The sequence below is a fragment of the Colobus angolensis genome, unplaced genomic scaffold (assembly GCF_000951035.1).
Source record: "Colobus angolensis palliatus isolate OR3802 unplaced genomic scaffold, Cang.pa_1.0 Scaffold30, whole genome shotgun sequence".
Taxonomy (NCBI): domain Eukaryota; kingdom Metazoa; phylum Chordata; class Mammalia; order Primates; family Cercopithecidae; genus Colobus; species Colobus angolensis.
In genome coordinates, this window is record NW_012116266.1 from 8,568,737 (window position 1) to 8,582,783 (window position 14,047).

Consider the following 14,047-nt stretch of genomic DNA (forward strand, 5'->3'; position numbering starts at 1 on the left):
TTGTTACATATGTATACTTGTGCCATGTTGGTGTGCTGCACCCATCAACTCGTCAGCACCCATCAATTCGTCATTTATATCAGGTATAACTCCCAATGCAATCCCTTTCAATCGCACTCATGGGCTGCTCCAGCCCCATGCCCCACTCCCTGGCCTCCCAAACTGCCATCCCCAACCCCCAGGCTCTCCTCCCTTCTCTCCACTGATTCAAAGGCTACCATCTTCTATGCTTCACCCCCATCACCCTTCCTCCCCTTTCCTCCCTTTAGGGAAAGGCTCTTCCCCTCACTGAGCTACTCTGAGTGGCTTGCTGTCCACTCATTTCCTGTCTGAGGGTATTAGTTATTTCCTACTTCAAGCTCTTCCTGTTAGATTTACCGATCTTCAAGGACAGGACCCCTTCTGTGTCATAAACCCTTAGTGTCTTCTGGGTTTACCACACTGTGCCTGGGATATAGATTGGTAGGTGGTTAATAAATAATAATTTTATTTAAACTATTTGGTTAATAAGTGTTGATTGACTTGGAGGTAATTTTATGATAATGAACTTTCAGCCAGAGACTTGCTGTAGATGATGTTGACTGGATTTACTTAATCTTGGGTAAGATGCATATTTACCTGAGACCGAAAATTCAAGTCACATGAAAGGTTCTCCTTTTGCAAGGCCAGTGGGCCCTTTAGGTAATATAATCTGATAGGACCACTGCCACTGTGCCCTTCAGGTAGACTGGCTTTGCAAAAGGAGAACCTTTCATGTGAGATAGAGCCTAGGATACTTTTAGGGGCCCAGGGAAATGTTTTACTTTTAATTTACTGCAGACTACTAGATGGGGAAGGGAGGGAGGGGGGCATGAGTTGAAAAACTACCAATTGGGTAATATGTTCACCACTTGGGTGATGAAGTCTGTATCCCAAACCTCAGCCTCTCACAATATACTCAGGTAACAAACCCGCACCTGTAGCCCCTATATCTAAAGTAAAAGTAGAAATTTAAAACATCTTTCAAAATAAAAAAAAAGAATATAAGACACTGAATGCAGCTTGGATTTATATTGTTACAATCATTTTTATATATAGACATAGCTATACAGGCATAGAGTTTATTTTTTATGGAGGAAGAGATTCAAAAAGGCAAAAGTGCCTAGGGCCCATAAAAGTCATAATGTGGCCCTAATATGAAAGCAAATCAAATGGTCATTTGGAAATTTGCCCCTCCCTGTGTGGCAGCCCAGAAAATCTCCCTAGAGCATTGTCCTGGAAGCCTGTCTGCAGGCTCATCGCACAGGTCAGCGGGGCTTCCCTTGGGCTGGGCAGTGAGTCAGGGAACCCTCACCTGAGTGGAGTAGGGAATATAAACAGATGACACAATCTCTTCTGATTTCAAGTCCGCCTCAGGTGATCTCTCAAGGAAAGGACCATTTAAAGGAATCTGCCGTTGTCCTTCTGTTTGAGAAAATCACCCTTGGTTAGGATGTGCTTATCAAATTGGAGAATATGTTGCCAGTGACAGATGTGATGTGTGGTGGAAAGAGGGTGCAGGCTGGGATCCATGTCTGGTTCTAGCTCCAGCTCCCAAGCTGGGCCTCCTTTGGCAAGTCATGGAAACTTTGGGGTTCTCAGCTTCAGAGTGGCAGGGTTGGTCAGATAAACTGCAAAGTCATTTATGGTTCTTATAGACCATTATATGCTACTCATAAAATTTGGCCTCAAAGAGCTTTAAAACTATTTGGAAACAACCTGGTACAATGTATACATTTCACAGATGAGAACACTGAGCTCCAGAGAGGTTGAGTGACCTTTGCAAAGTACCAGAGGTGGGATTGGTGGCAGAGATGGGATTCCCGATAGTCATGAGACATTTAATGGGGATACATTCTGAGAAATGGTGTAATTAGGTGATTTTGTTGTGTGAATATCATAGAATGTACTTACATAAACCTAGATGGTGTGATGTACTGCCTACCATACCATCTAGGTTTGTGTAGCAATAGCTACAACTAGGCTACAGGGTGTAGCTATTGCTCCTAGGCTACAAACCCGCACAGCATGTTACTGTGGTGAATACTGTAGGCAATCACAACATAATGGTAAATATTTGTGTATTTAAACATATCTAAACACACAGAAAAAGTACTGCAAAAGTATGGTGTTATTAATGTAATCTTATGGAACCACTGTCATGTATGTGGTCTGTTTTTGGCTAAAAAATTTTTATACATGATTGTGTGTGTGTGTATATATATACACATATATGTGTGTGTATGTATTTATATACATATACATATTTAAAACAGCTTACCATACTGTTTTTTGACCCATACTTTTTAAATGTAATTTTAATCAAGAAGATGTCTTACATTAATAGCCCTATGAATAATATGCATTTATTTTTATTTCTTTAACTTTAAATCATTTTCTTTCCACAAAGCTCATGGTGTCTTTGAATAAAGAGAGGAGGAATAAGTAATATGCCCCACAAACTTGATTTTGTTTAAAACAAAAAGTGCTATAGGAAAAATGGGCATCTTTATGAATCTCTGCAATAAAATGGCATAAACCTTTAAAACTACAGAGATACTTTTCATTAATTTTTCTTCACCTGTTTTGATACTGCAATTTAGATTGATCGTAAATGTGGCCAAATATTTAAGAGAAATTGTCAGATGCAGTAAAGTATCTGACCTACTACACATAGAACAGCTGGAGAGCAGGATAATTGGTCACAGTTTCACTCTTAGGTTTGAGGTAATGTAAACATAGCCTATGAATCTAAATTAGAAGTACTTGGGTCCCTAGTTAATGGTTTACAGCAGGAGCTATATAACTGATAGTGATGAGCACAGAAAAAAAATGCTTAAAGCTTGGTCTCTTACCTTTAGATATCAGATTGATGGTACCATTTCCTGCTGCTAAAATGGGGTTTAGGTCAGAAAAATTAGGCCAGCTCACCACATGTCCTCCTGAAGTCTAAATAAGAAAAAAGATGGCATTTTAAAAGCTATACTTAGTTATTAGACAAATATAGAATTATGTATACAGGGTTCTTGTGTAAGTTTTTAATTCTCTCTCTCTCTCTCTTTTTTGCTTCATCGAAAGAGCTGGCAGAGTTTGGGGGCAGTTAAATAGATAGATAATACATTGTGCAAGATTCCCACTCCTGACTCCATCCAAACTGAAAGCTTGAGAAAGTATTCCTCTTCCATGTGCAATGAAGAGGAACATTTCTTTGCGAACTGACCCTAGTATGCATTTGTCTTTGTTTAGAAGCCTTCCTTGATAGGTATGTTTACTTATGAGGATAGACAAAAAGGGAAGTGAATGGGAATTTAGGGGCTGGTGCCAGCAGGTTAGGGAGAAGAAGGGGTATAGTGAAAGGGAAGAAAGTGTGCACCAATATGCGGTAGGTAGAGAGACTGGAGCCTAGGGAAACCTAAAGAACCAGAATAGGAGCATCGCATTCAAAATGCCTGTGGTGCTCCTGGGGAGTACAGGCCGCTTTGCTGCCCTAAGCCCCAGTAAAGGCTGCTTCATACACAGCCTCGAACAGTGGGCCTTTGAAAGACTTAAGGGGACAAGGTGATGTTGAGAGGAGCAATATGCTTCAGAAAAGGGACAGAAGATGCAGAAGGTGAAAACACATAGTGGGTTTTGAGAATCAGCTGAAGGGCCAGAGGAAATCAGGAGACAGGAAGTATCTCCTGGCCCTATTAAATCCTGCTGAACTGCCCATCATATGTGAAATGAGGAATGACTCAAACTAATCATTTTTAAGTCTTAAATAATAAGAAAGCTCCATAAAGCTAAACAACTGGGGGATATCCAAGAATGGACATGTGGGATACACATGTTTAGAAATTCACCTTGGTGCAAAGGCCTAAGAGGAGAACCAGGCATACAAGAGTATTTTGGAAATGCAGGCTTGTGTTTACTATACCTTGGATAAGACATGTTTCATGGAATTCTAGAGCTGGACATAGAGATAGTCTGTTTGGTTGAATCTTAGAGATAGTCTATTTGGTTAAATAGAGACCTTAGAGATTGTCTATTTGGACCTTAGAGATAGTCTGTTTGATTGAATCATAATTTTTGGTGTGACTTTTTTTATCTTAAATTTTGGTGTGATTTTTTTGTCTATAGTTTTTACTTTTATTTAAAAATTTTAGATTGATAATAATTATATATATTTATGGGGTGCAGTGTGCCGTTATGATTTATTTATACATAGTGGAACGATTAGATCAAGCTAATTAAAGTATCTATCACCTCGTATATTCATCATTTCTTTGTGGTCAGAATATTTAAAGTCTACTCTTGTAGCAATTTTGAAATATACATTATTACTAATTATAATCATCATGTTGGGCAACAGATCACTAAAGCTTATTTCTCCTGTCTAACTGAAATTCTGTGCCTCTTGACTGACATCTCCCCTTACACTGGGCCTTAATTTTTCAAATAAAGAAACAGCAGCTTATAGAGGTCAAGCAGCTTCTCCAGAATCTTGTGGTTCCAGCACCATAATTTTGCTGTACCATGTGTTACTCACTTTGCACACACACATACACACTCAACGTGATGCCTTCATCTTGGGCATATGCATGCTCATACTCATATTGTACAGACTTGTTCAACATTGACTTGACATTCCTCTTCAGAGGAATGTTTGTTAAACTGAACAGAACTGTATGACTGTCTATAACCGTGACTTATCTCATAGAACAACAGAACATACGGCCATATTCCTAATCTGGGCTCCTGCAAGTGTCCTCAGATGCTTCAGCAGAGCTCGATGGGTCTCAGTCTTCTCCTTCGGTTGCTCCGAAACAATACAATGTAAGGCATCATTCAACTGGGCTAGGCTGTATCCCGCACCTATTGTCACCCCTGAAAACACGGTAGTGAGATGTCAGCTTAAAGGAACTGTAACCAGAAGGGGTTGCATGTAAATGGTCTTTTAAATATATCTCCTCTTTTCCTATTTACTTAGAATGACAAGACCCAAAGATAATTAAAGATATTTCTAGCAGCTTGCTTTATTCCCAAATATTTAGTACCAAATCCTTTTCCCCAGTCATGTATACAGTCATGTATGCCATACATTTTAGCACATATCAACCACAGATATCTGAAATTTATTACTTTCTTTATTTCCAATTTAGTTTTCCTGAATAAATTGATCCAATATGAAAATTCCTGCCATGGTCCTACAAGATGTTTTAAAGATCATCAAGCCTAGTGGGAGCTGACCTGCACAATGTGTGTGGCCCATCAGCCCGTCTTCCCCAGCCATCTCTTCCTATTGCTCTCTTATCAAAAAGATGACAATAATAGATACCTTCCTGTACCTTGGGTCAGAGTTTTGTTTGTGGGTGTGCTTACAGAGTACGATTTGAGTAGTGATGTCATCTACTCCACGTATTCTCAATGGGGGCAGTACTGTTGCCAGGCTGGAGTGCAGTGGGACGATCACAACTCACTGCAACCTTCAACTAGCAGGCTTAAGTAATCCTCCTGGCGTAGCTGGGAGTATCGATGCAAGCCAGGCTTGGCTAATTTTTACATTTTTTTGTAAAGACTGGGTCTCACTATGTTTCCCAGTCTGGTCTAAAACTCATAGGCACATGTAATCCACCTATCTCAGTCTCCCAAAGTGTTGGGATTACAGGCATAAGCCACCGTGCCCAGCCCAAAATCTCACTCTTCTTATATATAAAGCACCTATTTGCATTCAACACCCTTGACATAACTAACTCCGTGTTAGAAGAAGACTCCATTTTGTATTTCATAAGGCACTTTGCCAACAAGGATGTTTTGTTTAGTGAACAAATAAAAAAATAAACACTACGTCCAACCAGATAAGGACACAAACAAGCACACTCTTCCACTATCTTGCCAGAACACTCTGTGACTATAAAAGATTTGGCTTTCAGTAGCTTGAAATGGCAGTTTTAACTGACATCAGCTTGCAGTCACTTACTGTAAAAACTCAGCGTCTGCCCTGAAGGCACCTCAGACTTCCCTGCAAGACCAACGGCTGCCCAGCCCAGAGAATGACTCCTTTTGTCTTCTTCCCTCCCTCTGCACTGGTTCATTAGCCCTTTCTTCCATCTTTTTCCTCTTGATGCTAAATGTTACTTCACTGTGGAATGTTTAACTTACAACATCTACATATAGACTAAGTGTATTATTTTGTATGGTTTGCAATATTGACTGTCTTGTGGAGGGGCTTGAGCCTGTGTGCCCACAGCTCTGACTACTGAGTGAATGGGAGGTACTAAGGAGAACTGCCTCCTTGGGAACTCCGTGTAGCTAGTGGCTTTTATGATTGAAATACCACCAACAAAAGCCTGACTCTGTGGAAAGACACAAACATGCATGGACCTGGCTACCTGTAACCTAAGGACATGTACATAAACAGATACACAGTTTACCTGTGGTATTAAAATTTCAGGGAGGGAAGATTCGGGAAACAAAGCTTATTGCTCCTTACGGGGTGACAATGAAGAAAAGGTTGAGAAACGTTGATCTATTTGTACAGGCTCCACCTCCCCTGTCCTTCTAAAAATAACGAAACCTAAAATGACTAACTAAATACATTTATTTAACACAACTTTAAAAATAACTAAAAATAACTAAATACCCACCCCCACCATCCTCCCAACCCTCTCCCATACCTGGCTGGCCTCCCCTTGCTCTGTCTCTTCCTATGAGTCTGTTAATACAGACTTTCCAATGGGTAAAAAAATGAACAAGCAGACTGACTGCAGCTTGGCAGGTCAGAGGGGACAGCATGACATTATCCACTTGATTTCCATTTTCTCATTGAGAGAGCCCTGTTTTATTGGAGTTTTAGCTCCTATAGCCTGTTCTCCATTTGAAGGTTTAGTGTGGGTAGCAGATGGTGGGATATGTTTTTCAGACAGCCTTATTCATTCAGTGCATGGTGTGGAAGGAATGAGGGGACCTAGGATTTAGTCGTGACTTGGCCATACGTCAGCTGTGTGATGCTGGGGGAAGCTACCTAAGCCCTTTGGTTCTGTATCTTTGGTAGGATAATGGAAATACCAAGGCTACTTGCTTTGTCCACGTCCCAGGGTTATCATGAGGATCAAGACATAAGAGATGTGAAACCACTTGGTAAGCTGTGAAAAGAGTGTAAAAATAAATAAGACTGTTGTTCACAGTTATATTTCAAATCTTGTGGTCCAGACATTTTGTGTGTGAGTGTGTGAGTGAGTGTGTATGGGTGTGGGAATAGCTTTGACAAATTTGTGAATGAGGGAGTAATGTGTGGCAAGAACCTTTGCTACTGGCTAGCAAATGTCTTCAATTTTCTTATTTGTTCAACCCCTCCACACCTGGCCGAGCTATGTGGCGTCTTCCCACCACTGTGGCTCCTATGACATATAGTACTCAGTGATGCAGCTGAATGGGTCAGTTTGGAAAAGATCATAGAGGACACAGAGTAGGTGCTCAATAAATAGCTTTGACTGAATAAATGAGGTCAGATATTCTATGAATTGCTCAAATTTGCCCAACACATGTAATCCATTACCAACAGCCCACCAACACCAAAGATTACATCTTATTTGAAAAAGAAGGTGCTTACCATCATCTGTGGTGTTCACAAAATGTAGTTCTGGAAGCCCAAGTGGAGATATAAAAACTGGATGGAATTCATTTTTGAATTTAATGCTGGGTCCTGAAGGGAAAAGTATTTAAAGTAATTAGAAACGCTTGAAAAGGAAGACAATGGATGCCAATAGATGTCGTTTACTGGTAAGCCAGAGGGCAAATTGTGACTTAAATGATTCATTTGCAAAAGAAGATCCAAAACGTTATAAAGGACCATAAATATCATTAATAAAAATGAATTGCATTGATGAACAGTTTAAAAAGAAACACAAATATTTGGGCTACTTAGTCTAGACTAAAGAACATGGGTAACAACCACCTACCCAATTCTGTGTTTCCCATTATAAGCGGGGCTTTGGGGAAATTGGCTTTCAGCTCCAGAAGGTCGTTCAGGGTCGCAGGGGTGATCCATGTGATTCTCTCCCCTTGTTTGGATCTTCTGCCATTCTCTGCAGAGAAGCAAAGCCAATTTGTTTTCAAGTAAGGCTCTTGAATAACAAGCTGTGAGTGTATCTGCTGCTCTGGGCATCCAAGCAGGCTGCTGGTCATTTTAGCTTTCTGAAGAATCCCAACTTCTAGGGATCAGGAAAGGGTGGTCTGTTTGAAACTACCCAGACTAATAAGATCTGCATGGGTACCACTGAATAAGCATCATGACAGTTGTCTATTGATGACTGGATATAGAATAAACTCTGTCTGTGAAGTGAGCGTGTAAAGAGGAAGCAGCATGGTACCGTGAAAGTGGCTTAGCCAGGAGTTAAATCACAGGCTTCTGGTTCTGGTTCTACTCTAACAGTGACTCAGAGCGGGCTCATCTTTGGGGATTAGGGGGATTAAGTATTTATTTTTGTTTTTTTGTTTTTTGTTTTTTTTGTAGGACAAAACTGCTTATAGGCAAAATTAACCTTAAAAAAATCCTTTAATCTTTCACCAGGAATAGTGCAAATGGAATGTATATACCTATGTGTGTTGTGTGTGTGTACACATATATACATGTATATACATATATATGTATAAACACATATATGCAAGTATACATATGTGTATATATACATATATACATGTATAAGTATATACATATGTGTATACATATACACACATACATATTTAGATATGAAGGTACTTCATAAAGTTTGTCGAGAAATGGAATTAAAAAATAAAAATAATAAACTTTATTTCTCAACATAATCTCCATCACAAGACACTTTTGTAAGTGATGATACCAACCATTTAGTCCATCCCTCAAGAACTGAGGTTCTTAGAAATAATCATGTTAATACAATCTGTTTACATTATTAATTGAAGAAAAATGGGTGCCTCTTACAGATTTTTTTTTTTTAAGATTAGGAAACATAAATCAGAAGGAACCAAATCAACACTGTAAGGGGGATATCTAATGACTTTCTTTCAAAACTCTCCCCACAATGTCCTTGTTTGATGAGAGGAATGAGCAGCAACATTGCTGTGGTGTAGAAGGGCTCTCCGGGGAAGCTTTCCTGGGCATTTTCCTGCTAAAGCTTGACAAAAATCTCGTAGGAAGATGCCAAAACACCCTCCTAACAAGCAGATGTTAGCATTCTTTGGCCCTCCAGAAAGTCAAAAGCAAAATGCCTTGAGCATCCCAAAAAACTGTTGCCAGGACCTTTGCTCTTGACTGGTCCCCTTGTGCTTTGACTGGGCCACTTACACCTCTTGAGAGGCATTGCTTTGATCAGGTTTTGTCTTTGGGATCATACTGGTAAAGCCACATTTCATTTCCTGCTACAATTCTTTGAGGAACTGCTTCAGGATCTTGATCCCACTGGTTTAAAATTTCCATTGAAAGTTCTGCTCTTGTCTGCAGCTGATCTGGGCTTAACGGTTTTGGTACCCATTGAGTGGAAAGTTTGCTCAACTTTAATTTTTCTGTCAGGATTGTGTAAACTGGGCTATCTATGGTGTTGTCCATGTGAGATGGCTATGGTGTTGGCCATGCGAGGTGTCTATGGTGTTGGCTATTGTTTGTGCTGTTAACTACCAGTCCTCTTCAAGTAGGGCATGGACAAGATGAATTTTTTCTTTGAAAATTGATGTGGGTGGCGTGTTGCTATAGCTTCAACATCATCTCGTCCTTTCTTAAAACAAGTTACCCATTTGTAATCTGTTGATTTACATAAGGGCATTGTCCTCATAAACTTTTTGTAAAGCATTGATGACTTCACCATTTTCCACCTAAACTTCACCCTAAATTTGATGTTTGTTCTTGCTTCAGTTTTAGGAGAATCCATGTTACTTGGGCTCTTTTTAAACAGATGTCATATTCTTTTTAGTGCCTCAGACTAGATCCTACTCAGGTGTGTTATAACAAGTTAGTAGGAGTTTACTTTGGTAAAAAAAATGTTGAAATCCATGTACAGTTTTTTCATAATATGAAATTTTCATGAACTTGTTGAAGACCCCTTGTATATACACATGTATACATCTATATATATATCTATATCTACAATTTAAAAATACCAGACTTACACCTGGGGTGTCTAAGTTCTCACATTATGCATGGTATATGGGGACTGAAACCTTCTGAGAAGCTAGTAGAATCCCATCTCTCATCTCATACTCTCTCCAAGACATAGTCATGGAATGGAATGGTGGGCATACCACAGTACTTACATTATTTTTCTCTCCCTCTCTTTCCACTGAGTGGAAACCATAGAGGTTAATTGTATGAATAGTGTGATGCCATTAGTCTAAGTATCGTTTGATTTTTACTTCACCAACCTTCCAAAATGCCTGTAAGATATCTTACAGTGTCACTGTGTGACCTTGAGAAAGTCACCTACACTTTAACCTCAGGATCTTCAGCAGAGGGGGTTGAACCAAAGCATCTCTGAGGTCCTGGCAGTGCCATTCTTCTAAGCGGCCAGCTTTAAATTATTTATAGAAGAACTGAACAAGTTTCTAAAAATAGGTTATTGCTTCATTGTTGCGTTGGACACACTTCCAAATTTTAATGTCTAAAACTGGGTAATTCTATAGTGTAATACAAAAAGGTATATACAACACCATGTTATGAGACAACAAAAGTAAAGTATCCTACTATGAGTTCAGGAGGGACTGGGATGGATCCAAGGGCTGGAATTCGTCTTCATCGTACAGTTTGGTGCACATCTCAACAAAACAAAACAAAATACAAATGGAACTTTAGAGTTACTGAGAGAGGTACAGGAACTGTGAGACTTCAGAGTGAGGGCCTCTGCCTCTGACACCCCCAACACAAAATGGAGGAGCCAGAACCATAGGTCATTCCTGAATGAAATTTTTTCACCCTCACAGGACTGTGGGTTGGTTTCCCCTGAAGATTAACTGGATTCTGATTTTCCTCCTCTGGTGCCAGGAATTGGCAACGGTTTTAAACTCCTATGCTGGGTCTCAGATATTTGTGGATTTCATCTGCCACCATTGCTTAGACCCTTAGTGCTTGTTGATTTGGGGTGTGTGTGGGGAAGTGACTGGCAAACTCAGATGAAGCCACAAAAAGTTGTACTGAAGGAAAACAACCTTCTGTGGTGACTAGTCTTACAGAAGTCATGGGTTGGCCAATTTCGGGAGCTCTTCAAGATATTTATGCCTTGTATTCACTTAATTTGTACTTTATTCACTGAAAAGAATAGAAACCTTGAATAAATTTGGATTTATGTGGGTATTTCTCAGTCAATCCCAAGGGAGGTAGAAAAACCAGATACTTACTTTTTCCCATCTATTCACCAAAGACCCATCTTCTTGATCCATGCAACATTTTCCTGATCCTTTCAGTTCACAAACAGTTGATTCCTTAGGAGGTAAAGCAGTTTAAATAAAATTCATTGGTTGATTCTTTAAACACCTACTTGAGTACCTGATGGAGAAAGTAACAAGCTATACTATCACTTAACAATTAGAAAAAATTAAAGGGAATGTGCCACCAAGCTCATGATAGAGCTCTTGTAAATGGTGTCACTCAAGTCTCAGGGGAAGACAAAAGGGGTTCGAGGTGGGTGGGTGGGGTCAGCCAGCTAAGGCTTCCTACTAGAAGTGAGATATATGGAATAGAGTTGTAATATGGTAACTAAAAAACCCAAACACTGAGTGCAGTGGCGTGCGCCTATAATTCCAGTAATCCAGGAGGCTGAGACAGGAGGATTACTTGAGCGTGGGAGTTTGAGGCTGTGGTGAGCTATGATCATGCCTGTCAATAGCCACTGTACTCCACCCTGGGTGACAGAGCAAGGCCCCATCTCTAAAAAAAACCTCCCAAAACCAATCTACCCCCAAAACCCAAAGAGACTGCTCTTCTTTATCTTACTGGTGATACAGCATGTATCTTTAATAAAGTCCTGGGAAGAAAAACTGCCTTTAAGACTTTCTATACACACATACAAATAACTGAAAACCTGAGTTCATTTGGGTATTAGAGTCATTCTGAATTATTTGGATGATTCAAGTCCCAAACCATTTAACCTTAATTTTCAAGACAGTCATGCAGACCCATAGTAGTATTTTCAGCCTGAATTCATTTGTCAGTTACAACTATCAGATTGTTTATTTATTTGAGACAGGGTCTGAGTCTGTTGCCCAGGCTGGAGTACAGTGGCATGATCTCAGCTCACTGCAGCTTCGACCTCATGGGCTCAAGCAATCCTCCCACCTCAGCCCCCAGAGCAGCTGGGATTACAGGTGCACACTACCATGCCTGGCTAATTTTTGCATTTTTTGTAGAGACAGGGTTTAACCATCTTGGCCAGGCTGGTCTCAAACTCGCAGGCTCAGTGATCCGCCAGCCTTGGCCTCTCAAAATGATGGGATTACAGCTGTGAGCCACTGCGCCCAGCCAGACTAATTATTCTTGTTTGCCCTGTTCAATGTGCAACCAAGTTGTCTAATGATCTGTGATGATTTGGAGACACCGTGCTTCTTACATGGCATCAGGGAGACCTGGGCTCTAGTTCCTGCTTTAACACATACAAGCTGTGAGCTTGTTAAATTAGGATAGTAAGACCCATCCTAATCAGGTTTGTTAGATTTAAATATGAGAAAAGTTTGACACAGTGTGTGACACATAAGAACTGCTGCAAAAGCATCAGCTGACACCTTTAGTTGAAAAGTCATTTTCTTTTTCTTTCTTTTTGTTTTTTTTTAGACAGAGTCTTGCTCTGTCGTGCCAGGCTGGAGTGCAGTGGCACGATCTTGGCTCACTGTAACTTCTGTCTCCTGGGTTAAAGTGATTCTCCTGTCTCAGCCTCCTGAGTAGCTGGGACTGGAGATGTGCATCACCATGCCTGGCTAATTTTTGCATTTTTTGGTAGAGACGGGGTTTTACCATGTTGACGAGGCCGGTCTCAAACTCCTGGCCTCAAGTGATTCACCCTCCTCGGCCTCCCAAAGTGCTGGGATTACAGGCGTAAGCCACCGTGCCCAGCCTGAAAGGTAATTTTCTACAAAGTTAAGAAGGGATTTGGATTTTGTGACAATGCTGGGCAAATCATATGAAGAAGTTGCTATTTTTTGTAGGTCAAAATGGTGAAATATTGGCTATTCATATGTTTTAAAATAAATAGTATCTTGCCCAGGATTTAAAATAAACTAGCTTGTAGTTTGTAAAATTTCTTGAAATTCTTCTTTACTGGCATAAAAAGTACATTTTTTTTTTTTTCAAAGACTTCGTAGTACTTGGAATGGCTTGGTGTACCTAGAATTGTTTTTGTTTAACAAAAATTATATCAGATTAATTTTCCTAACTGAAACCTTCTCAAAAGTATGTCTTGGTCAAGTGCAGTGGCTCACGCCTGGAATCTCAGCCCTTTGCAATGTTGAGGTGGGTGGATGGCTTGAGCCCAGGAGTTCAAAACAGAAAGAGAGACCCAGTCTCAAAAAAAAAAAAAAAAAAGTATGACTCTGTCTCCTTTTACATGAAATGTATTTTTTTTCCCACCTTCTTTGGTCCTATTTTGTTCCTCAATCTCTGAACTTTGCAGGCGACTTGGATTCCTTTCTCACTGCACTCTTCACTGTCTGGTGGTTATGATTCTGGCAATTCCTTTCTGGGAAGTTATCTTTCTGTCCCTACATATGCCACACTGGTCTGGGTTGTCACTCCTCATGCATGGGGTACTGCACTAGTCCATGCCCTCACTTCCCAGCACATCTCCCTAGGCTTATCCTTCCTGTTGGCAGGTGCCAAGAATTCTCCTGAAATACTGTTGTCATTGTGTTACTCCTGGTTTGCAAACAGTGACTACATGTTGTTTATCAGCTTTAAGGCTACATTTATTTTCCTTTCTTTTTTTTCTTTTTTTTTTTTATCGCTCTGTCGCCCAGGCTGGAGTGCAGTGGCCAGATCTCAGCTCACTGCAAGTTCCGCCTCCCGGGTTTACGCCATTCTCCTGCCTCAGCCTCC

At 40.3% G+C, this 14,047-nt stretch overlaps 1 protein-coding gene across 1 annotated transcript in view; it reads right to left on the reverse strand.

Annotated features, from left to right (window-relative positions):
- The window catches only part of LOC105517476 (aldehyde oxidase 4-like), a 73,281-nt gene that overhangs the window by 43,768 nt on the left and 15,466 nt on the right, over nt 1–14,047 (reverse strand). The window contains 7 exon segments of the mRNA XM_011950013.1: nt 1,334–1,443; nt 2,874–2,967; nt 4,733–4,884; nt 7,610–7,702; nt 7,959–8,173; nt 10,712–10,782; nt 11,362–11,445. Of these exon segments, the coding sequence (XP_011805403.1) occupies nt 1,334–1,443; nt 2,874–2,967; nt 4,733–4,884; nt 7,610–7,702; nt 7,959–8,173; nt 10,712–10,782; nt 11,362–11,445 (819 nt within the window).